This window comes from Lemur catta, chromosome 1 (genome assembly GCF_020740605.2).
Source record: "Lemur catta isolate mLemCat1 chromosome 1, mLemCat1.pri, whole genome shotgun sequence".
In the NCBI taxonomy this organism is placed as follows: domain Eukaryota; kingdom Metazoa; phylum Chordata; class Mammalia; order Primates; family Lemuridae; genus Lemur; species Lemur catta.
This window is the reverse complement of record NC_059128.1, coordinates 203,186,137-203,204,700: the sequence shown is the minus strand read 5'-3', so window position 1 is coordinate 203,204,700 and position 18,564 is coordinate 203,186,137. Positions and strand designations below refer to the sequence as shown.

Sequence of the window (18,564 nt, the reverse complement as noted above, 5' to 3'; positions counted from 1 at the left end):
ATTCCTGATAGTCTAGTTTTTATTTGCCTTATTAATAATAGGATATAAGTATGTTGCTTTGATTCTGATACTTGAGAATGTCATGAGAATTTAAAATCTGTTGTATGCTTTGTAGGTCTGGAGACTCAACAGCAAGAATATGGAATCTTAGTGAAAACAGCACTAGTGGCTCCACGCAGTTAGTACTTAGACATTGTATACGAGAAGGAGGGCAAGATGTTCCAAGCAACAAGGACGTGACATCTCTAGACTGGAATGTGAGTATCACTATTGTTGGTGATGGAAAACTCTGAGAGCCTCAGCCTGATGGCAGAGTTTATCTATTTGTGCAGATATTTTTGGATTTCACTACCTAGTAACAACAAACTGGGAGTCCCCACTCCCAAATGTGGTGTTAAAGGCAAAGGCTGGTCCCTAGAGTAGTCAGACCAAGGTTCAACCTCCAGCTCCTCAGCTTATTTAGCAGCATGTCCTGGGTAAAGTTGTAACTTTGCACTCCGCGCTTCATTTTCCTTCCATGTAAAGTACAAGTGTGAAAATGAGGTAATAAGTGAATATCCTTAGCACAGTAACAGACAACATCCTAAATGCTTAACAGATGAGTCCTTAGTTGGGGGATAAAAGAAATCTATATAGCAAAAAACTCTTTCTTGTTTTTCTCATTATACTGTGAACTAATAAAATTTCATTGCCAACTGTCTTTTAGGGTGCATTAGTCTACATTACTTCCAAGATTTATTCTAGCTGCTTAGAATCTTAAAATTCTCTGATTCTATGTATGTTTCAACATCTTTCAGGATAACTCAACTACTCTGACTTACAAAATAGTTTGATTTTGTTGTTGATAAATCTTTATCCTTTCAGTTTCAAATGCGTCTCTTACCTGCACAGTCCCCATCGCCCAAGCCTCTTAGATTACTTCAGTTTGCAAAGAATATCAAGAGTTAGCTGTCCTTTCCTCGGCAAATGAACATTCCTTCCTCCTCTGGCCTCTATTCAACAACTTTTTGTGGGGCTTTCCAAATGATCTTCCAAATCCCATTCCAAGGAAGGAGAGCTGTCTTTAAAAATGATTATTCCAGCTAAAGCTTTTAGTTTCTGTGAAATTCTTTCAGAACTCATAACTAGGTATTTTTAGCATTTTCTTCCAAAATTTCCAGCAATGTATTTAACCTCCTCTTATAAAGTGTTGACAATTCTAAAAATTTAAAAAGGGATTAGTACATTGTAGTATAATTTGCTTGCAGGATCAGGACTAAGAGTTAATATGCGTAGTTATTATAACTTAAATCAAAGACGTAATAGCTTTCTTACACTACCTGGCCTAGTAACCATGTTGATTTAATGAAATTTACAGTTTACACTGAAAAGAACAATTAGTGAACATCGGTTTGTTGAAAGTGGTGATGTTGAACTACGTTTTGAAAAGTGTGGGCTTTTCACTGTGAACTTGAAACTTTTACTAAAAAGGGGAAAACATCACCCTCAATTAATGATTCTTTTCCATTTCTAAAGCAAGAGCCTATGAGATGTCTGATCTTTAAAGTATTGTTTTTCTAGTTGAGTATTTTTACAACTAAAACATTTTGGGCCTAGTAGTTTAGAAGAAACTTGACATTGTGCAGAAGCTGGAAATAAGCTTTTGCTATTGGCTTCAACATGGCTCCTTCTTCCCTAGATAGAACCCTGAGGGATTTCCAGATCCTAGCAGGACTGAGTCTCCAATTCCCAGAACCAGTGTTTGTTTGTTTGTTTGTTTGTCACTTACCTATACAGCTAAATGGCTTGAAAGGTATGAAATAGTTGATCTTGTTTTGAATGCCCTTACCAAAAAGCTTCAAGAAGGTGCCGAGTAAGGCAGGATTTCATTCTGTATCTCCAATAATGTTTACTCATTCCAGCAAGAATCTGTTTAATATAATCTATTAATAAAACTTTTGCATTTGCATAGAGTAAGAAAGATCTGTCCTGCCCTTACACCATTCATCAAGGCAAGACACAGCAAGGGAATATAAATTTAGAGAAATTTATATGGATTTTCCTCATGGGAAAGTAGGTAATCGTACTCACTTCATTAACTATAAAGTCAGCCTGCACTCTTCTCTGGCTCTTTTCCTTGCATTGCTCTTTTTATTGGTAAATATTTCAGAATGGAAGAAATTAAAAAAGGGAAAAAACGTTCAGTGTTAAGAATCTGGTCATCTCTCCAGGTTCATCCATGTTTTCACCAAAAAAAAAAAAAGAAAGAATCCGGTCATCTGAAACAACAATATAGTTTGGATCATACACACTTCGTTTAGATAGTAAAGGATTTAGAGGGTGAGCATATAAAAACTCTAATCACAGTTAAATATTTAGGAAGATTTTTTCTTTACTTCTATTAAATCATTATAAGATTGTGATTTTGATGTCCTTCCTAACCTACCATCCCACCTCCATTCTTAGTTGTGTGCGTCTGTGAAGAAACTAGAGATCTCTGGCGTGCATGAGGGTGGTGATGCTGATCCTGCTCCAGAGCAGTTGCTGTCGTTGCTGAGATTTGGATGTAAGGTTCACAGACAACAGTAGCTTCACCGCAGTGAACCGTGTTTCGTGGGCCTTTGGTGGCACTCACAAATAGGCAAAACTGCTGAGTTTTGAAGCAGCATTCTATGTCAAGATCTGCAGTATCTGGGATTTAAACATAAAATATTTTTAATAACTATGAAGTGCCTTTTCTGGATTATATAATGGAAAAAGTGTTTTTCTCTGGCAGAGTGAAGGTACACTTCTAGCAACTGGTTCATATGATGGATTTGCCAGAATATGGACTAAAGATGGTAAATGAAGCATTTTTCTTTTTACTTTTTTGTTCATCTAAATTATAAAGTTTGAAATAGTGTTTTTCTTTTAATGTTTAATGTTTTTCTTTTTTGAATTTTAGGTAACCTTGCTAGCACCTTAGGGCAGCATAAAGGCCCAATATTTGCATTAAAATGGAATAAGAAAGGAAATTTCATCCTAAGTGCTGGAGTAGATAAGGTAAAAGAACACTAAACTAAGTTCTGTAAAAGTTAATGTATTACAGGGTTTAATTGAAAACAATACTTTTTCTTCTCTGCTAATCACATAAACAAAAGATTCACATTTGGGAAATTCAAGTATGAATTTATGATAATAATAATGCTTTCTTAGATTTTCTGTCAGCTCATTCCTGAATCTACTCATTAAAATGCCCTTTATCCTAGTGGGAATTTGAACCATAATGAATGTTATACCTCCTGTACTTTTTGCTTCACTTCCACAGTTCTGGTTTACCTCCTCAATGAGTGTGGCTCTGGAGTGAGTCCGTCGGAAATACTAGAGCCAGTTTGTTAGCCCAGCTCCTGGTACTTAATTGAAACTTTAAGAAATGCACTATCTGTCTAGTTTCCTTCATTTAACTAGACTGGTGAATGTGGATGAGTTGAAAATATGATCTCCTTCATTTCCTTAGGTCATCTTCTCTATCACACCTCCCAAAAAAGGGTTTAAGATTATTTTAATCTAGGAAAGGACATGCTAATAGTTGAGTATTGTGTCAGATAGGGATGTGGAGAGAAACTGATTCAGGATTTTATATATTCAGTGAGCAATAAAAAAGTGATAAAGGGGAAGAAAAGTGGAGGCTAGGAAGGGAGAGAAGAGCCCTATTAATAGTCACTGCCACGATATAGTACTTTAGGTCCTTGTTTTAAGTATTATCAAAGTTCAAGCTGCCTTTTTGTGTAAATTGGGGGCTTTAAAAACCTTTCAGTATTGAGAACTTGCTGATTACATTATTAACCAGGAATCTGCTCTCTTATAGCTCACCAACTGTAAGAATCTTTCGTTAAATACACTATTGCAATGGAGTTTCTTAGTAATCTAATATAATGCCTGGCACTTTGTAGACAACCAAGAATTGTTATTTGAAATAAGTTGAGTAATGCAAAATCATCAGGGAAAAATTAAACTGCTTAATAGTCATCTCCTCCCAACGTGGGGAGTATATGATACCCTTGTAGTACTATTTGGAATAAAGTAAATGTTTAAAATTAAATCTATGCTGACATTTCATATTGCTTTAATATAGTTAGGCATCTAAGATAAACTCCTTTTCGTGGTAATTTATTTTTCTTTTCCTTTAATCTCAGACCACAATTATTTGGGATGCACATACTGGTGAAGCCAAGCAACAGTTTCCTTTTCATTCAGGTAAACTTTTATAATTTACGTGAAAGTTGGAGCTTTCTTCTATTTTTCTAATTAAACTTTTAACAGCACATAATTCATTCAAATCTTGAAATGTCAAATATCAGTCTTGTTACTAATCATTTCAGGAGTTGATGTTCCTTGACATTCAGATTGTTAATTGTCAGAGAATCATCAAACATTTTCTGTGAAATGTACCATAAAGAAAGTATTTGCAGCATGGTGCAATTAGGGGTGGTATTATCTAATGGTAAGAGCATAGATTTTTATTTTATTTTATTTTTAATTCCCTAAATGTTCTCCACAACAGCATAGATTTTTTGAATCAGAAGGTCAAGTGTTGAATGTCAGTTCCACTTCACTTAACAAGCTTTAGGACTGAGCACGTAACCTTTCCGAGCCTTGTTTTCACTGTCTATACGTGAGGGATAGCAATAACGCGTGTTGGTTATGAGGATAAAACTAAATTATACATACAAAATAGTGTGTAAACTCCTACAAATTTAGATACTGTCATTTTCTCATTTTGGAATGATATGTCTAAGTCATTCCTCCTGTGTACAGGCAGTAAAAAACCAGACTTTCCCAGTGTTGTTGGAACTATGGTGGCTAAGATGGATTTCTGTTTTAAGTAGTATTCAATCTGGTCCTTAAATCTGATCAGTCTCTTACCCCTAAAATAGTGCTTCTTCCTGCTTCCTGCATGATAGACAGCTATGTGCCAGGGTGTTCACCTCCAGTAGAGACTGGAGTTTCCTGTATCTGCTCTCCCTTTCAGCCCAGGACCTTTCTGCCTGCTTTTCTTGAGTTTTCCTGACTGCAGTGACTAAGTGATGTTAAACTGGAACGAGATTCCCAGTAACTATTGGAACAGTAATTTTAGTACTACCTGATTTAGCTGCTTCTTTCAGGATTTTGCTGTGATTGGGAAGAGTTTTGATTAGGAGGCTGACTAAAATAACCCTGGTTATTCTCAAATCTTTCGTAATAACCTTTTATAAACAGCCAACGGCACTGCATCACCTGTAAAACAGAAACTTGCAGCTTCAGGCATTTTGTTTTGTTTTTTTTTTTCTTTCTCTATTTTATGTGACTAAACAACCCAAAAAAGATGCAAAATGATTTTTCTGCAGTATCTGAATAACATAAGTTTGTAAGCATTATGTTAAGCAATTCAGCCTGATTAAATGTTACCCTACTAATAAGCATTTACACATCAGTTTTTGTTTACCTGTTTTACTTCCTTGTCACTGTTGTTTCTAGTCCTCACCCAGGTAGAATTTCTTAGGTTTCTGGCAATTCTTCCTAAAAACTTCTCATAGATACTAGGAGTGATGAAAAGCTGAAGTAAGCATATGTGTGGTACTGTTACTGGCTATGACATTAGTGAGTGCCAGCTTTGTGCTAGAGATGGTACTCCTTTTATCCCGTTTAGTCCCGAATACAACCCAGTGAGGTAGATGGTGTTGAAGTCTTTTTACAAATAAATAAGCTTTAGTTTACTCACGGTATTCTTTCTTATGCTTTTGTTTTTAAACAGTTTTATTGAGGTATATTGACATAAAATGAACTATACATATTTAACTTGAACAATTTGATGTATTCGGACATGTGTACACCATTGAAACTGTCACCACATTCAAGATAATGAGTATGGCTATTACCTTCAGAAGTTTCCTCCTGCCCCTTTGTGATGTCTCTGTCCTATCCCCAGGCAGTCACTGATATTCTTTGTCACTACTCTTTTGGTCTGGTTTCTTTCACTCTGCATAATTGTTTAGAATTCTTTCATGTGGTAACATATCAGTGGTACATTCCTTTTTGTTGCTGGTAGTATTCCTTTATGCGGCTATACCACAGTTTATCTCTTCCAACTATTGAAGTAAATTGGTGTTGTTTCCAGTTTGCGGCTATTATACATAAAACTACTATCAACATTCATGTACAGGTCTTTACGTAGACATTTTTACTTTCTTCAAATCCTTAATAGGGGAATGGCTATATCATATGTTAGATGTATATTTAACTTATTGAGAAACAGCCAAACTGTTTTCCAAAGTGGTTTACATTCTCACTAGCCCTGGATATTCTAGTTTCTCTGTATTTTTGCCAGGCCCCGGTATGTAAATCATTTCCTTTAATTGTAGCTACTCTAATAGATGTGTAGTGATATCTCACTATGGTTTTAATTTACATTCCCTAATAACAGTGATGTTGAGCATCTTTTCATATGCTTATTTGGCATCTGTATATCTTCAGTGAAGTGTCTGTTCAAATCTTTGGACCTTTTATCTAATTAGGTGGGTTTTTTTAAATTATTGAGTTTTTGTGATTCTTTATAGTTTCTAGATACAATCCTTTTTAAGGTATATAATTTGCACATATTTTCTCCCAGTCTGTGGCTTAGGTTTGCTTTCTTTCATCAATGTCCTTCGAAGACCAGAAAGTTCTTAACTTTGATGAATTCCATAATTTAATAATTTGTTATTTTATGTGTCAGGCTTTCAATGCCAATCTAATTTGCTTGTTTTCTCTTTTCTTGAGGTGGAAGCTGAGGTTGTTGATTGAGACCTAATATAGGTATTTAGTGCTATAAATTTATGTCTAACTACTATTTAATGGCATCCCAATATTTTCTGTGTGTTGTGTTTTCATTTAGTTCATAATACTTTCTAATTTAATTTTGATTTCTTCTTTGGCCCATTGGCTATTTAGAAGTGTTTACTTAGTTTCTGAGTATTTGGGGCTTTTCCAAGATTTTATTTAATAATGATTTTTAATTTCATTCCATTATTCCTGTAAATGTCATTTAGGTAAAGTTGTTTGATAATGTTTAAATCTTTCATACCCTTACATGATTTTCTGTCTTTTCATTCCATCATTCTGTCTTCCTTCTCATTCCATCATTTATCGAGAGAGAAATATTACAATCTCCAACAATAATTAAAAACACATAGTTTCTATTTCCTTTGAAGCTCTGTCAGTTTTTGTTTCGTGTATTTTGAGAAAATGTTATTAGGTGCATGAACATTTTGGAAATGTTTTTGCCTTACGTTGGATTGACCCTTTATCATTTTTAAACAATCTTCTTTTTCCCTGTTAGTAGTCTGTGCTTTGAAATCTGCTTTGTCTACTATTATAGCCATTTCAGCTCTCTTTTGATTAATGTTGGCATGGTATATGTTTTTCCATCATTTTATTTTCAGTCTATCTCTGTCTTTATATTTGAAGTATATTTTATACAGGCAGCATAAAGTTGAGTCTTGCTTGTCTTCATTCAGTCTCACAGTCTCTGCCTTTTAATTATTATATTTAGATAATTTACATTTAATGTGATTATTCATGTAGTTACGTTTAACTTTATTATATTTCTGTTGTCTCTTCTGTTCTTTTTGTATTTCTGCTTCCATTTGGGTTACTTGGATTTTTTTCATGATTCCATTTTTTTCTCTTTTGATGGGCTATATTACCTGTAATTCTTTGTTTTATTTTAGTGGTTGCATTACAATGTATACAGCTTATCACCATCTACCTTGAAGTGGTATTCTAAATGGTTTAAATAATGATCTTGTTTTCTGCCCCCCTCCTCACACCCCTACCCTTTTCATCTAAGATTTTGTGAAGTTGTCCTACAACTTGGTGATGCTCTGTTCTTTTATTTCGTTTTTTTTTTTTTTTCAGTCTTTGTTCTCTTTGTTTTTGGATAGTTTCTGTGCTGCCTTCAAGTTCACAGGTCTTTTCTTCTGCAGCATCTAATCTGTGGTTTATCCTATTCAATGTATTTTTCATTTCACATGCTGTAGTTTTTATCTCTAGAAGTTTGGTTTAACATCTTCCATGTCTCAGCTTAACTTTTTGAACATATGGTACAGTTAACCTTTGCACAAGGTGGGGGTTGGAGATGCTGGCCCCCTGTGCAGTCAAAATATGCATATAACTTTTAACTCTCTCAAATCTTAGCTACTACTAATAGCCTACTGTTGACTGGAAGTCTTACTGAGAACATAAACAGTCAGTTAACACATATTTTATATGTTATATACTATATTCTTAGAATAAAGTGAGCTAAAAATGTTATTAAGAAAATCATAAGGAAGAGAACATGTATTTACTATTCATTAAGTGAAAGTGGATCATCATAAAGTTCTTCATCCCTCTCATCTTCATGTTAAGTAGGCTGAGGAGAAAGAGGATGAAGAGGGGTTGGTCCTACTGTCTCAGGTAGCAGAGATGGAAGAAAATCCACATATTAGTGGACCTGCACATTTCAAATCCATGTTGTTCAAGGGTGAACTGTATACACTTGCAATTGATTCAGTGTCTTTGCTAATTCTAACATCTGTCTCTTCTAGGTCATTTTTAATGATTTGACTTCTCCATTTTGGTCATGATTTCTTGTGTATTTGCTTGCCTGGTTAACTTCTGATTGGAAGTGAGACATTGTGAATTTTACCTTGTTGGTTGTTACATGTTTTTATATTGTTATAAATTATTGTGAAATTTGTCCTGGGACTTAGTTAAGTTACTTGGGAATGGTTTTGATCTTTTGGCTCTTGCTTATAAGATTTGTTAAGTGTCACTGCAGCAGTGCTCAGTGTAGGGCTAATTATTTCTCCACTATTGAGGTAAGAACCTTATGTGTATTCTAACCAGTGATTCATGAATCATGAGATTTTCTTGTCTGAGTTGTGGATGTAGGCACCCTTCCCAGCCTTGAATAGCAAGTACTGTTTCTTCATATCCTTTTGAGGGGTTCTTTCCTGGCCTCAACTGATGTTTTTACACACTTGTGCTGATTAGTACTCAAATAACATGAGCAGGACCCATTGCAGGTCTTTATAATTCTCTGGGTAGCTTTCTACTTTTGAGTACTCTCTTCTGTGAATTCTAGCTGTCTTGGTCTCCCTAGACTCTCAGCTTTGTTTCTTCAACTCAGGAATCCCATTGATACCTTCCAGGGGGAATTCCTCTTCCTTGTGCTGAGACCTAAATATTTTTTCCAGATTGCAAAATCATGTAATTATAATGGGACCACTGTCCTTTGTTCCCTGATGTCCAGTGTCTTGAACTGTTATGTCACATAATTTGCAAGTTTCTTGTTTGTTTTGGGCAGGAGGTAAATCTGGCCCCTGTTACTCTATTTTGGCCAGAAATGGAAGTATACCAGGCTTTTAAAATTACCATATTAATTATTGTATTATATTTTCTTCCATGTATATTCTTACATATAAAACATTATGATTTATGCTAGATGAGTTACAGTGAGATACTGCTTTACACCTATTAGGAGTGCTATAATAATAAAAATAGACAAATAACAAGTGTTTATGAGAATGTGGAGAAGTTAGGACTCTGTACATCGCTAGTGGGTACATAAAATGGTACAGCTGTTTTGTAAAACAATGTGACAGTTACTCAGAAAGCTAAATATAGAATTACCATATGACATAGCAGTTTCATTCCTAGGTATGTATTCAAAAGAATTGAAAGCAGGAACTTAAACAGATACTTGTATGCCAGTGTAAATAACAGCATTATTCACAGTAGCCAAACTAATGTCCATCAACAGATGTTGGATAAACAAAATGTTGTGTTAGTGTTGTGTTGTGTTAGTGAAGTAAGCCAGATATAAAAGGATAAATGGTATGATTCTAGTTATATTAAATATTTAGAATAGGCAAATTTATAGAGACAGGAAAGTAGATGAGAGGTTACCAGGAGCTGGTGGGAAGGGAAAATGGGGAATTACTGCTTAATGGTTGTAGGGTGTCTTTTTGGCGTGATGAAAAGGTTTTAGAAGTAGTGGTGATGATTACACATTGTGAATATAATTAATGCCACTGAATTTTATACTTAAAAATGGTTAAAATGACAAATTTAATGTTATATATATTGGATCATAAATTTTAAAGATTAATAATGTAATTTACCAAAACCATTGAATTGGATGCTTTAAATTAGTGAATTGTATGGTATGTGAATTATATCTCATAAAGCTGTTTTTTTTTTTTAAGTGAGTGAGTAATAAATGTGTCCTTTTCTCCTTCCATCATAGGTTTGTTCTTTCTCTTTATAAATTATGGAGGCTACATGGGTTAATGAGAAGAAATCAGAATGGGAGGAGACAGAAATTTTAATAGTAGCTCCAGGATTTCAAAAACTTGTAGAACTCTGGGAAAACTAACTTTTTCTTAGCCTCTTTAATCATGTGTAAAATGAGACCAGTAATAGTGAACATACTTCTCAAATTTGGTACATAAAAATACATTTTATGTTAGAGATATATTCCTAAAGAACTTGTACTATGTAGAGTCATTTTATTTTAGGAATAAAGTAAAGAAAGTATGTGTTCTTAGATTACATCAACCTATAACCATTATATTTTATGAGCCAGACATATCACAGAAGCCTTAATGATACAACTCATGTTTGCAGCATTCCCTAGCTCCCAAAAATCTTTACTTTGTTATTTAGTTTGGTTTTGCATTTTCTGAGCCTAATGCTGTATTTGTTTTAATGCTACTTTTTGTTTTCTCAGCTTCCTCTCTAACATTTTGCAGACTGCCCTACATCAAATCAACATTGTGGTGCATCATGATAGATATTTGGCCTTCTTCATAACATTTTATTATAGCTTTATCTTCTAAACGAATTAGATTTTTTTCACCCCCCTTCTACTTGTTAACACTAGAACAATTATTTACCAAAGATTTATTAAAAATTTTTTAAATGATATTTTAAGTAATATTTAACGTTAAAATTAAAGCATAGTAGTTAGTTACTGAAACAGGTTCCAGGCAGGAAATCAGAATCTAAACCAGATAGTCCAATAAACAGAATTTAATACAAGAAAATAGTTGCTGTGGGAAGAATGAAAAACAGAGGACTATGAGGTAACCCAGAGATTAGCAACTGCAGGAGACCTAAGCCTGTTCAGTAGGAATTGGAGCGGTAGAGGAGAGGCTGCCTGGCAAGAAGAGCAGGAGCCACTGGTAGACACCCAGCCTGACTGTCTTTCATTATATGAACCCATCTGTAAACCAGTAGGTGCAAGAGTCTGGGAAATATAATTTACAATAGTGAGCCCTCCTGGGTTACAGAGCATAGTGGGCAAGAGTATGGTGAGGAATGAATCTGAGAGTAGGCTGACAAATGAACAGAGCAGTCATCCACATTGCTGTCAGAAGTTGTGATACCCGTAAACGGAGGCAGAGTTCACACACTGTGCTGAAAAAAGTTGGCCTGTGTTTTTTCTGTTTACTGGCTGATTTAGGTTGGATTCTTCCAAAAGGCAGGCAGGCTCTGAGCCATATATTTGAGTGAAGTGATTTATTGAAGAAACCTTCCCAGGAGAAACAAGTGAAAAAATACTGGAAGCAGGATGGAGATGAGGGAAGTAGCTAAGGAAGGATGTGATTTCTGTTGAAGAAGGCCCAGTCTTAGCCTGTTCCAGAGGGAAGCTTTGGAGTATTTATTGCCCCTCAGAATTTCTCCTATCTTGAGCCAAGGGTACTAGGCTTTTAAATCCCCCCTCTCTCCCTTTGAATAAACTACATCCCACCAGACTTTGTATACTAATCAGCCTGGGGGGACACAGCCACAGAACAGGGCAGTTCTGTGCAGTTTGCTGCTCTTAGCAATGAAGCACTCAGAAGCTGGGAATTGGACATATAGCATAGAAGGTCTGTGGAAGGAAAGATCAGACACCAGCTAAAGTAGTGCTACTGTATGACAGGAATAAAAGCATGGCCTAGTTTGCTCAGCTCGCCAGCTCTAAAGTTATATGATTCTTGATTATTTTTTTTTAACTTGGTGGGAATTCTCATAATTTGAAATTTTGTATAAAAGGTGAATTTATGTTAACATTTTTATATGCCACTATTTTTTATAAGGTCACTTGGGGGAGGGTTAAATATTATATATGATATTATAATAATATATACATATTTTAAATTTCATACCCCCTCCCATTAAATATTTTCTACCCCATCTTGTAAGTATTTCTTTTATAAGCTCACTAAATTCTGATACCTCGTTTTTCATCATAGACATGTACCCAAAACTAATTCTTTTAATGTCTGGTCATATTACTACCATTAGCTTTTTTGAGCTGTACTTTACAATTTTGGTTTTACCTGATTTGTCTTTAACTAGTTAATGGAATCAGTTTCACTCTTGCTTGTTGTCTTGTGTCTTACTATAGTTCTGAAAATCCTGTTTAAATTTTCCTTTCTGGGTGCTTTAAGTCTTCCTTTTATTGTTTCTTTTACTTTTTCTGTTTCTTTTAAGTCTTCCTTTTCTTTTTACTGTTTCTGTCCATAGTTGTTAAGTTCTCATGCATGACCTGTATCCTCATCAGTCTAATTGCTCAAAACACTTGTTTATGTTTAGTTTTAACATGGCCAGTTACTATTATAGTTATTTCTTAATATATACAGTGAGAGAGTGGCTTTGCTTTTCCTTCTCATAGACACCAGCTCTGATCTCCTTAATTAAATGTTTTATATTTCTAACAATTATCATGCATAGCTTAACTTTAACCGTCCTGTTTTTGTCCTTGTCTATAAGTTTTCCCTCTAAATCAGGAGTTAAGTTTCATGTGATTTGTGTCTTCCTTTGATCCCCCACTCAACTAATTGCAGTATAAAAACTATTCTTGTCTCACACGCCAATAGTATGTCAATCCCTGCTTTAAATCCAGTGTTCTTAGTGTGCGCCTGTTGCTTAACCCAATTACTTGGTATCATCACCTTAATCTGTGTTGCTAATTACAGAGAGCCTTTGCACCTTGCAGCAGGGGAAAATGAGGGGAAAGAATGTTTAATCATATTGGAGCTAACATCAGATTAAATGTTTAAATGTCAGCAGCTTTTGGGCTTCGAAGGTTTTAAATTCAAAGATTTTTAAGAGGTATTTGATTTTAAGAGGCATTTGACGAAAATAGATTTTAAGAAGTATTTGACAAAAATTACTTAGAAGAAAATGTATTTGCAAATCATATGTAATTTTCTGTTTATTAGTTGAGTAGATGATAATGGGAGTGATACTTAGACCTGTGTAACATTTGTCTAACTCTTGTAGTTTACAAAGTACTTTCTGCACACATTGTCTCACTTGGTCTTCACATCGTCTCTGTGTACTAAGCTTAAAGGTGGTACAAATTGAGTATCCGTCCCTTATCCAAAATGCTTGGTACCAGAAGTGTTTCAGATTTTGGAATATTTGCATATGTATAATGAGATATCCTGGGGATGGAACCCATGTCTGAACATGAAATTAATTTATATTTCATATATACCTTATACACATAGCCTGATGGTAATTTTATACAATATGTATGTGTATATACATATATATGTATATATATATTTTTTTTTTTTACTAATTTTTGTGCATGAAATAAAGTTTGTGTTAATGTGTAATTTTCCACTTGTGGTGTCATGTCAGCACTCAGTTTCAGATTTGGGAGCATTTTGGATTTCAGATTTTCAAATTAGGAATGTTCAGTCTGTATGTTACCCCATTTTTAAATGAGGAAATATGGTAAGAGGTTAAGTGACTTGCTTGGGTCCGCTAATTAGGCAGTGGCAGAACAAAGGTTGAATTTTCGTTGAACACTCATAGATTTTTAGCATCACACTTAATTTTGTCATTTTTTAAAAGAGAACCTAAGACCTGGTGCTAGTAATTTACAGAGCAAACTCTTAGGAACCCTAATCTCCTAGTTATTAGGCCAGTGTACTTTCTGTTAGGCTGTGACTCACACAGATAACTAAGCTGAAATTAATATTCATGATATTTAAATACTTTGTATCTTTTTCTTAGTATCTTAAAGTTTGAAGTAAAATGTTCAGTGCCTATTAGCATATTTAATTAGCTTACGCATGGTTGATAGCTGTAGCCCCTAGCTTTTAGTACATTTGGAATAATGCAAACCTAACCTTTGTTGCTTTCCAGCACCAGCATTGGATGTTGATTGGCAGAGCAACAACACCTTTGCTTCTTGTAGTACAGATATGTGCATTCATGTCTGTAAATTAGGACAAGACAGACCTATTAAAACATTCCAAGGACATACGGTAAGTAACTTTTTTCCCCCATAAAATCATTATGATAAATATGTTTCAGAATAGTTTTGAAATACATATGTTTATTATTCAAACAGCAACCCAGTTTATAAAATGAAAATGTGAATATTTACTGTTATTTTTAGAATGAAGTAAATGCTATCAAATGGGACCCAACTGGCAACCTCCTGGCCTCCTGTTCTGATGATATGACTTTGAAGGTAATTGAGTTAGTGGGGAGAAATGGGATGGGGGGGTGACAAGCAATATGGCTACTCTGACCATCTTAAGACCATTTAGAATGTATCTTTTACATTGAATATTTAAGCCTCGATGAGGACTTGTCCTACTTTTTAATGGTTAATCATTGTTTTTCATTTTTTAAAAATATATAAAAATACTGGAATATAACAAATATAACAGATAGCTGTATGATGGGAATTATGATACTATGTTAGTAAGGGATCTCCAGCAAAATGGAATAGATAGATAGATGAGAGATTTATTATGAGGAATTAGCTCCCATGATTGTGGAGGCTAAGAAGTCTCATAATCTGCTTTCTACAAGCTGGAGACCCAGGAAGGTTGGTGGTGTAGTTCCAGTACAGATTCCAAGGCCAGAGAACCAGGAGTGCCAATGGTGTAAAGTCCCAATCCAAGGGCAGAAGACCAGTATCTTAGTTCAGCAGCCAGAGGCTGAGAATTTTCACTTTCCCCACCTTTTTGTTCTATTCAGACCTTCACATAACTGGATGAGTCCCATCCACATTGAGGAGGGAAGTGTTTTCTCCTCAGTCTGCAGATTCAAATGTTAATCTGATCTGGAGACACCCTCACAGACACACCCAGAAATAATGTTTAACCAAACATCTGGGTACTCCATGACTTAGTCACAGATAGTAAGAAAGGTCATGTTAAAAATTGTATTCATCATTAGAAAGTGATATATTGGTGAAATTAAAGTTTATTTGCACACGTAAAGATTTGACTAATATGTACTCAAGATACTTGTAGCATTCATGGATTTGACTGAAATTCTATGAATTGTATTAACTTGATTTTGCTTTTGTGTCAATGCGTATCACCCTTACTGGGAAACTGATATATAGCAGAGAATTTCTTAGTGAGTGAACCTAGTGGACATGTCAATATCCTCATCTCAACATAAATTTTTGTTTTTCTTGTGCGACTGAAAGCAAAACTGATACCTTGCACCTAAGCTCACCATATTCCAGTTAGGGAAAAAAGAATTTTGAGGTAAAGAACAACCTATTATTAATCTCCAAAATAAATGAAACCTTGAGCCCTCTCCTATAATAGCTAATTCTGTACCAAAAACAATTTTGTCCTTGACTTGGCAGTACCAATCACTGCAGTTGTGATGACCCTTACAGATACGATAATCATGAGGGGAAAATGCTTTTCCTCCTACCATGAACAGACTAAATGTAACCTTGGGAACCTTGTGGGTGTTTTTCCCCTAAAAGTACTTGCTGTGTTTTTAGGTAGGAAGTTTTTAAGTCTGGGTTCCCTTGAAAACATTACTAGTAAAAATGCTTTTATCTTTGAGTTCTCTTTGCATGCACATGCATTAATGCTTACAAAATGAAAAAATTTCTTCGGAACAGCATGTAGCACATAAGAGGAAATGAAAGAAGGCCAATATGAGAAAATGATACTGTCCACAGAGCCTTGTGTAACAGATTGAGTTGCAGCTGGAGAGAGAGGTTGGAAATAGAAATTGTTAGAAAGCTTTTTTCATCTAAGAATAATTAAAGGTAACATAAGATTTTAAAGCAGAAACTAGGTGGATGGAGAAGGTGTAATGGAACCATTTTCTGAGAAGAGGGAATACGAGATGGAGTGAGAAGATCATGTCCAGCTTGAGTATCTTTGAGTCATTCAAGTGGAGGTGATAGGTGGGTCTGATGCTCGAAAGAACTCTAAGCTTGAGGTGAAAAATTGGAAATTCTCAGCAGGTGGGTGGTCATTGAAAGCCTCTGGAATGGACAAAACTGTGTAAGTAGAAAGCACAGAGTAAGAAAAGAAGGAACCTGAAATAATAAGTCTTAAAAAACTTATAACAATTACCAGATCAAGAGGGATGTGCTTCCCAAAGGAAACTGAAAAGGGTTATCTAAAGTAGAAAGAGAGTGGATATGTGGAGAAGAATATTTCAAGGGAGGTGAGGAATGAACGTGGCCAAAAGTATCAAATGCTTTTGAAAGGTCTAATGAAATAAGTCCTGGAAGCATGTCTTTTGGATTTATTTTACTTGGAGTTGTAAATACCTGGGATACAAAAAACACATGCTGTTGATTCATTATCTTTTATTAGTTATGTTTCAAAAATGTGAAGTCCATCTAATTTTGTTGTTGTTGTTGGCCCTTGGGTTTGGGAGCTGGGTGTTTGTGTTTGGCAAGATATTTTTTATTGAATGATTATGCCAGAAATACTTGTGGTATAAGTTTCTATTAATTTTTGATCAAAAATAATATACATTTTTAATTGATATACCTAGGTATATTTTCATCTCAGGAAAGGTGTACTCTCTACTTACCCTTTTAATTGTGGCATCTGTTACTTTTCATAGTTTTATGAGAGTCATCATGTTATTTGTAAGTTGCTTATTTAATTTTTTCTCCATTACAAAATTTGCTTGCTTCTACATTCTGAGAGCAAATTATAATGTATTATTAGATATTTTGGTTTTTTTAAAGAACAGTATAAGAACTGTGCCTTTAAAATTTTACAATTATTGTTTCAAGAACTTCTTGAATCTTGAAGTTTGCACCATCTAAAGCTATCAAAAGTAGTCTTAGAACAGCTACAGTTAATTCATTCTTCAAACCTCATAGTGAATTCTTTTTAAAAGGCTTAAAGCTAACTTTTTTTACAGAGATACAAATATTAAATATTTCTACTACATTTAAATTTCTTTGTAAATATTCTCTTGACTTCTGTAACCATTCTGATTACGTTAGTCATATTTTGTACTGGCCAGATAATATTTTAAATGTACTCACTGTTTGGAAAACTAATGTTATACATTTTTCTTTTTTGTTTAGATATGGAGTATGAAACAAGACAATTGTGTCCATGATTTGCAAGCACATAATAAAGAAATTTATACTATCAAATGGAGTCCAACAGGACCAGGGACAAATAATCCAAATGCCAACCTTATGTTAGCAAGGTGATATTTCTTGTTTATTTTAACTTTTATGAGTCTTCTACAAATAAAATTTCTAATATGACAGAAAATTAGGGAAGATTTCACGAAATGTATCCTACAAGGAATATATTTTTAATGGGAACCTTTAAACACAGGATTTTATTATTGATATTTCAAGTTATAATGGTTTTTTATATCTGGAGATAATCAAATATTAACTGATATCAAATACTGATTAAAACCCAAGTAATTGAGGCATAGTAAAATAAAGTTTCTTTAGCATCTTTTGAAAAAATAGAAATTTAAAAGCCTATTCAGTCTTTAAAACCATGTATCAGTAAAAAGGGATTATTTAAAGAGAAAAGGAATGCAGTGAATTAGCTCATGTATGTTTTCCAATTCAAGGACTTGGGGATGCCTTTAAATTTATTTTTTCTCTTACTTAGCTTCCATTTTTAGGATACTGTCTTCCTAACAGTCCAGTCTACTTCTCTGAAAGAATTTGTGGCCAGCTATTTATCAGGAGTGCTTGAATATGGGAGGCTGGGGACAAGGCTGGGAAAGTATTTCATTACTTATTAAATCATTTTTTCCCCTCCCTTTTCAGTGCATCCTTTGATTCTACTGTTAGGTTATGGGATGTAGACCGAGGGATTTGCATCCATACTTTGACAAAACACCAAGAGCCTGTGTACAGTGTAGCTTTCAGTCCTGATGGCAGGTATCTGGCAAGTGGTTCTTTTGACAAATGTGTGCACATCTGGAATACACAGGTATGTCTGAGTTATTTAAATGATCAAGTACTCTTACATTTAGTTAAAAGCATCTGTCAATACAAATGTATTTTTCCTTTTTGGTTGTCATTCCTCATGTGGCATTAATTCAATTCTTTGTTTTAAAGTGAGTGTACATGTTGGGGGAGTTTACAGCTAAGTGAAGACAGAAAACAATTGAAGTTTTATTTTCGTATTGTAGACTAGAATTTAGAAATGGATTTAGATTTCTTGTTTATTATTATTATTTTATTCCTTGTTTTTTCCAACAGCTTTATAGACATAAAATGTGAAAGTTTAAAATGTATTTATTTAAATCACAGATTTTATTTTCTAA

The 18,564-nt window shown here is 34.4% G+C and overlaps 1 protein-coding gene across 9 annotated transcripts in view; it reads left to right on the top strand.

Annotated features, from left to right (window-relative positions):
- The window catches only part of TBL1XR1 (TBL1X receptor 1), a 167,544-nt gene that overhangs the window by 138,283 nt on the left and 10,697 nt on the right, over nucleotides 1-18,564 (top strand). For all 9 annotated transcript variants that reach the window (XM_045539706.1, XM_045539701.1, XM_045539702.1 and 6 more), the window contains 8 exons: nucleotides 116-257; nucleotides 2,756-2,819; nucleotides 2,924-3,021; nucleotides 4,155-4,215; nucleotides 14,170-14,291; nucleotides 14,426-14,500; nucleotides 17,348-17,475; nucleotides 18,062-18,227. In XM_045539706.1, the coding sequence (XP_045395662.1) occupies nucleotides 116-257; nucleotides 2,756-2,819; nucleotides 2,924-3,021; nucleotides 4,155-4,215; nucleotides 14,170-14,291; nucleotides 14,426-14,500; nucleotides 17,348-17,475; nucleotides 18,062-18,227 (856 nt within the window). The remainder of the gene's footprint in view (nucleotides 1-115; nucleotides 258-2,755; nucleotides 2,820-2,923; nucleotides 3,022-4,154; nucleotides 4,216-14,169; nucleotides 14,292-14,425; nucleotides 14,501-17,347; nucleotides 17,476-18,061; nucleotides 18,228-18,564) is intronic.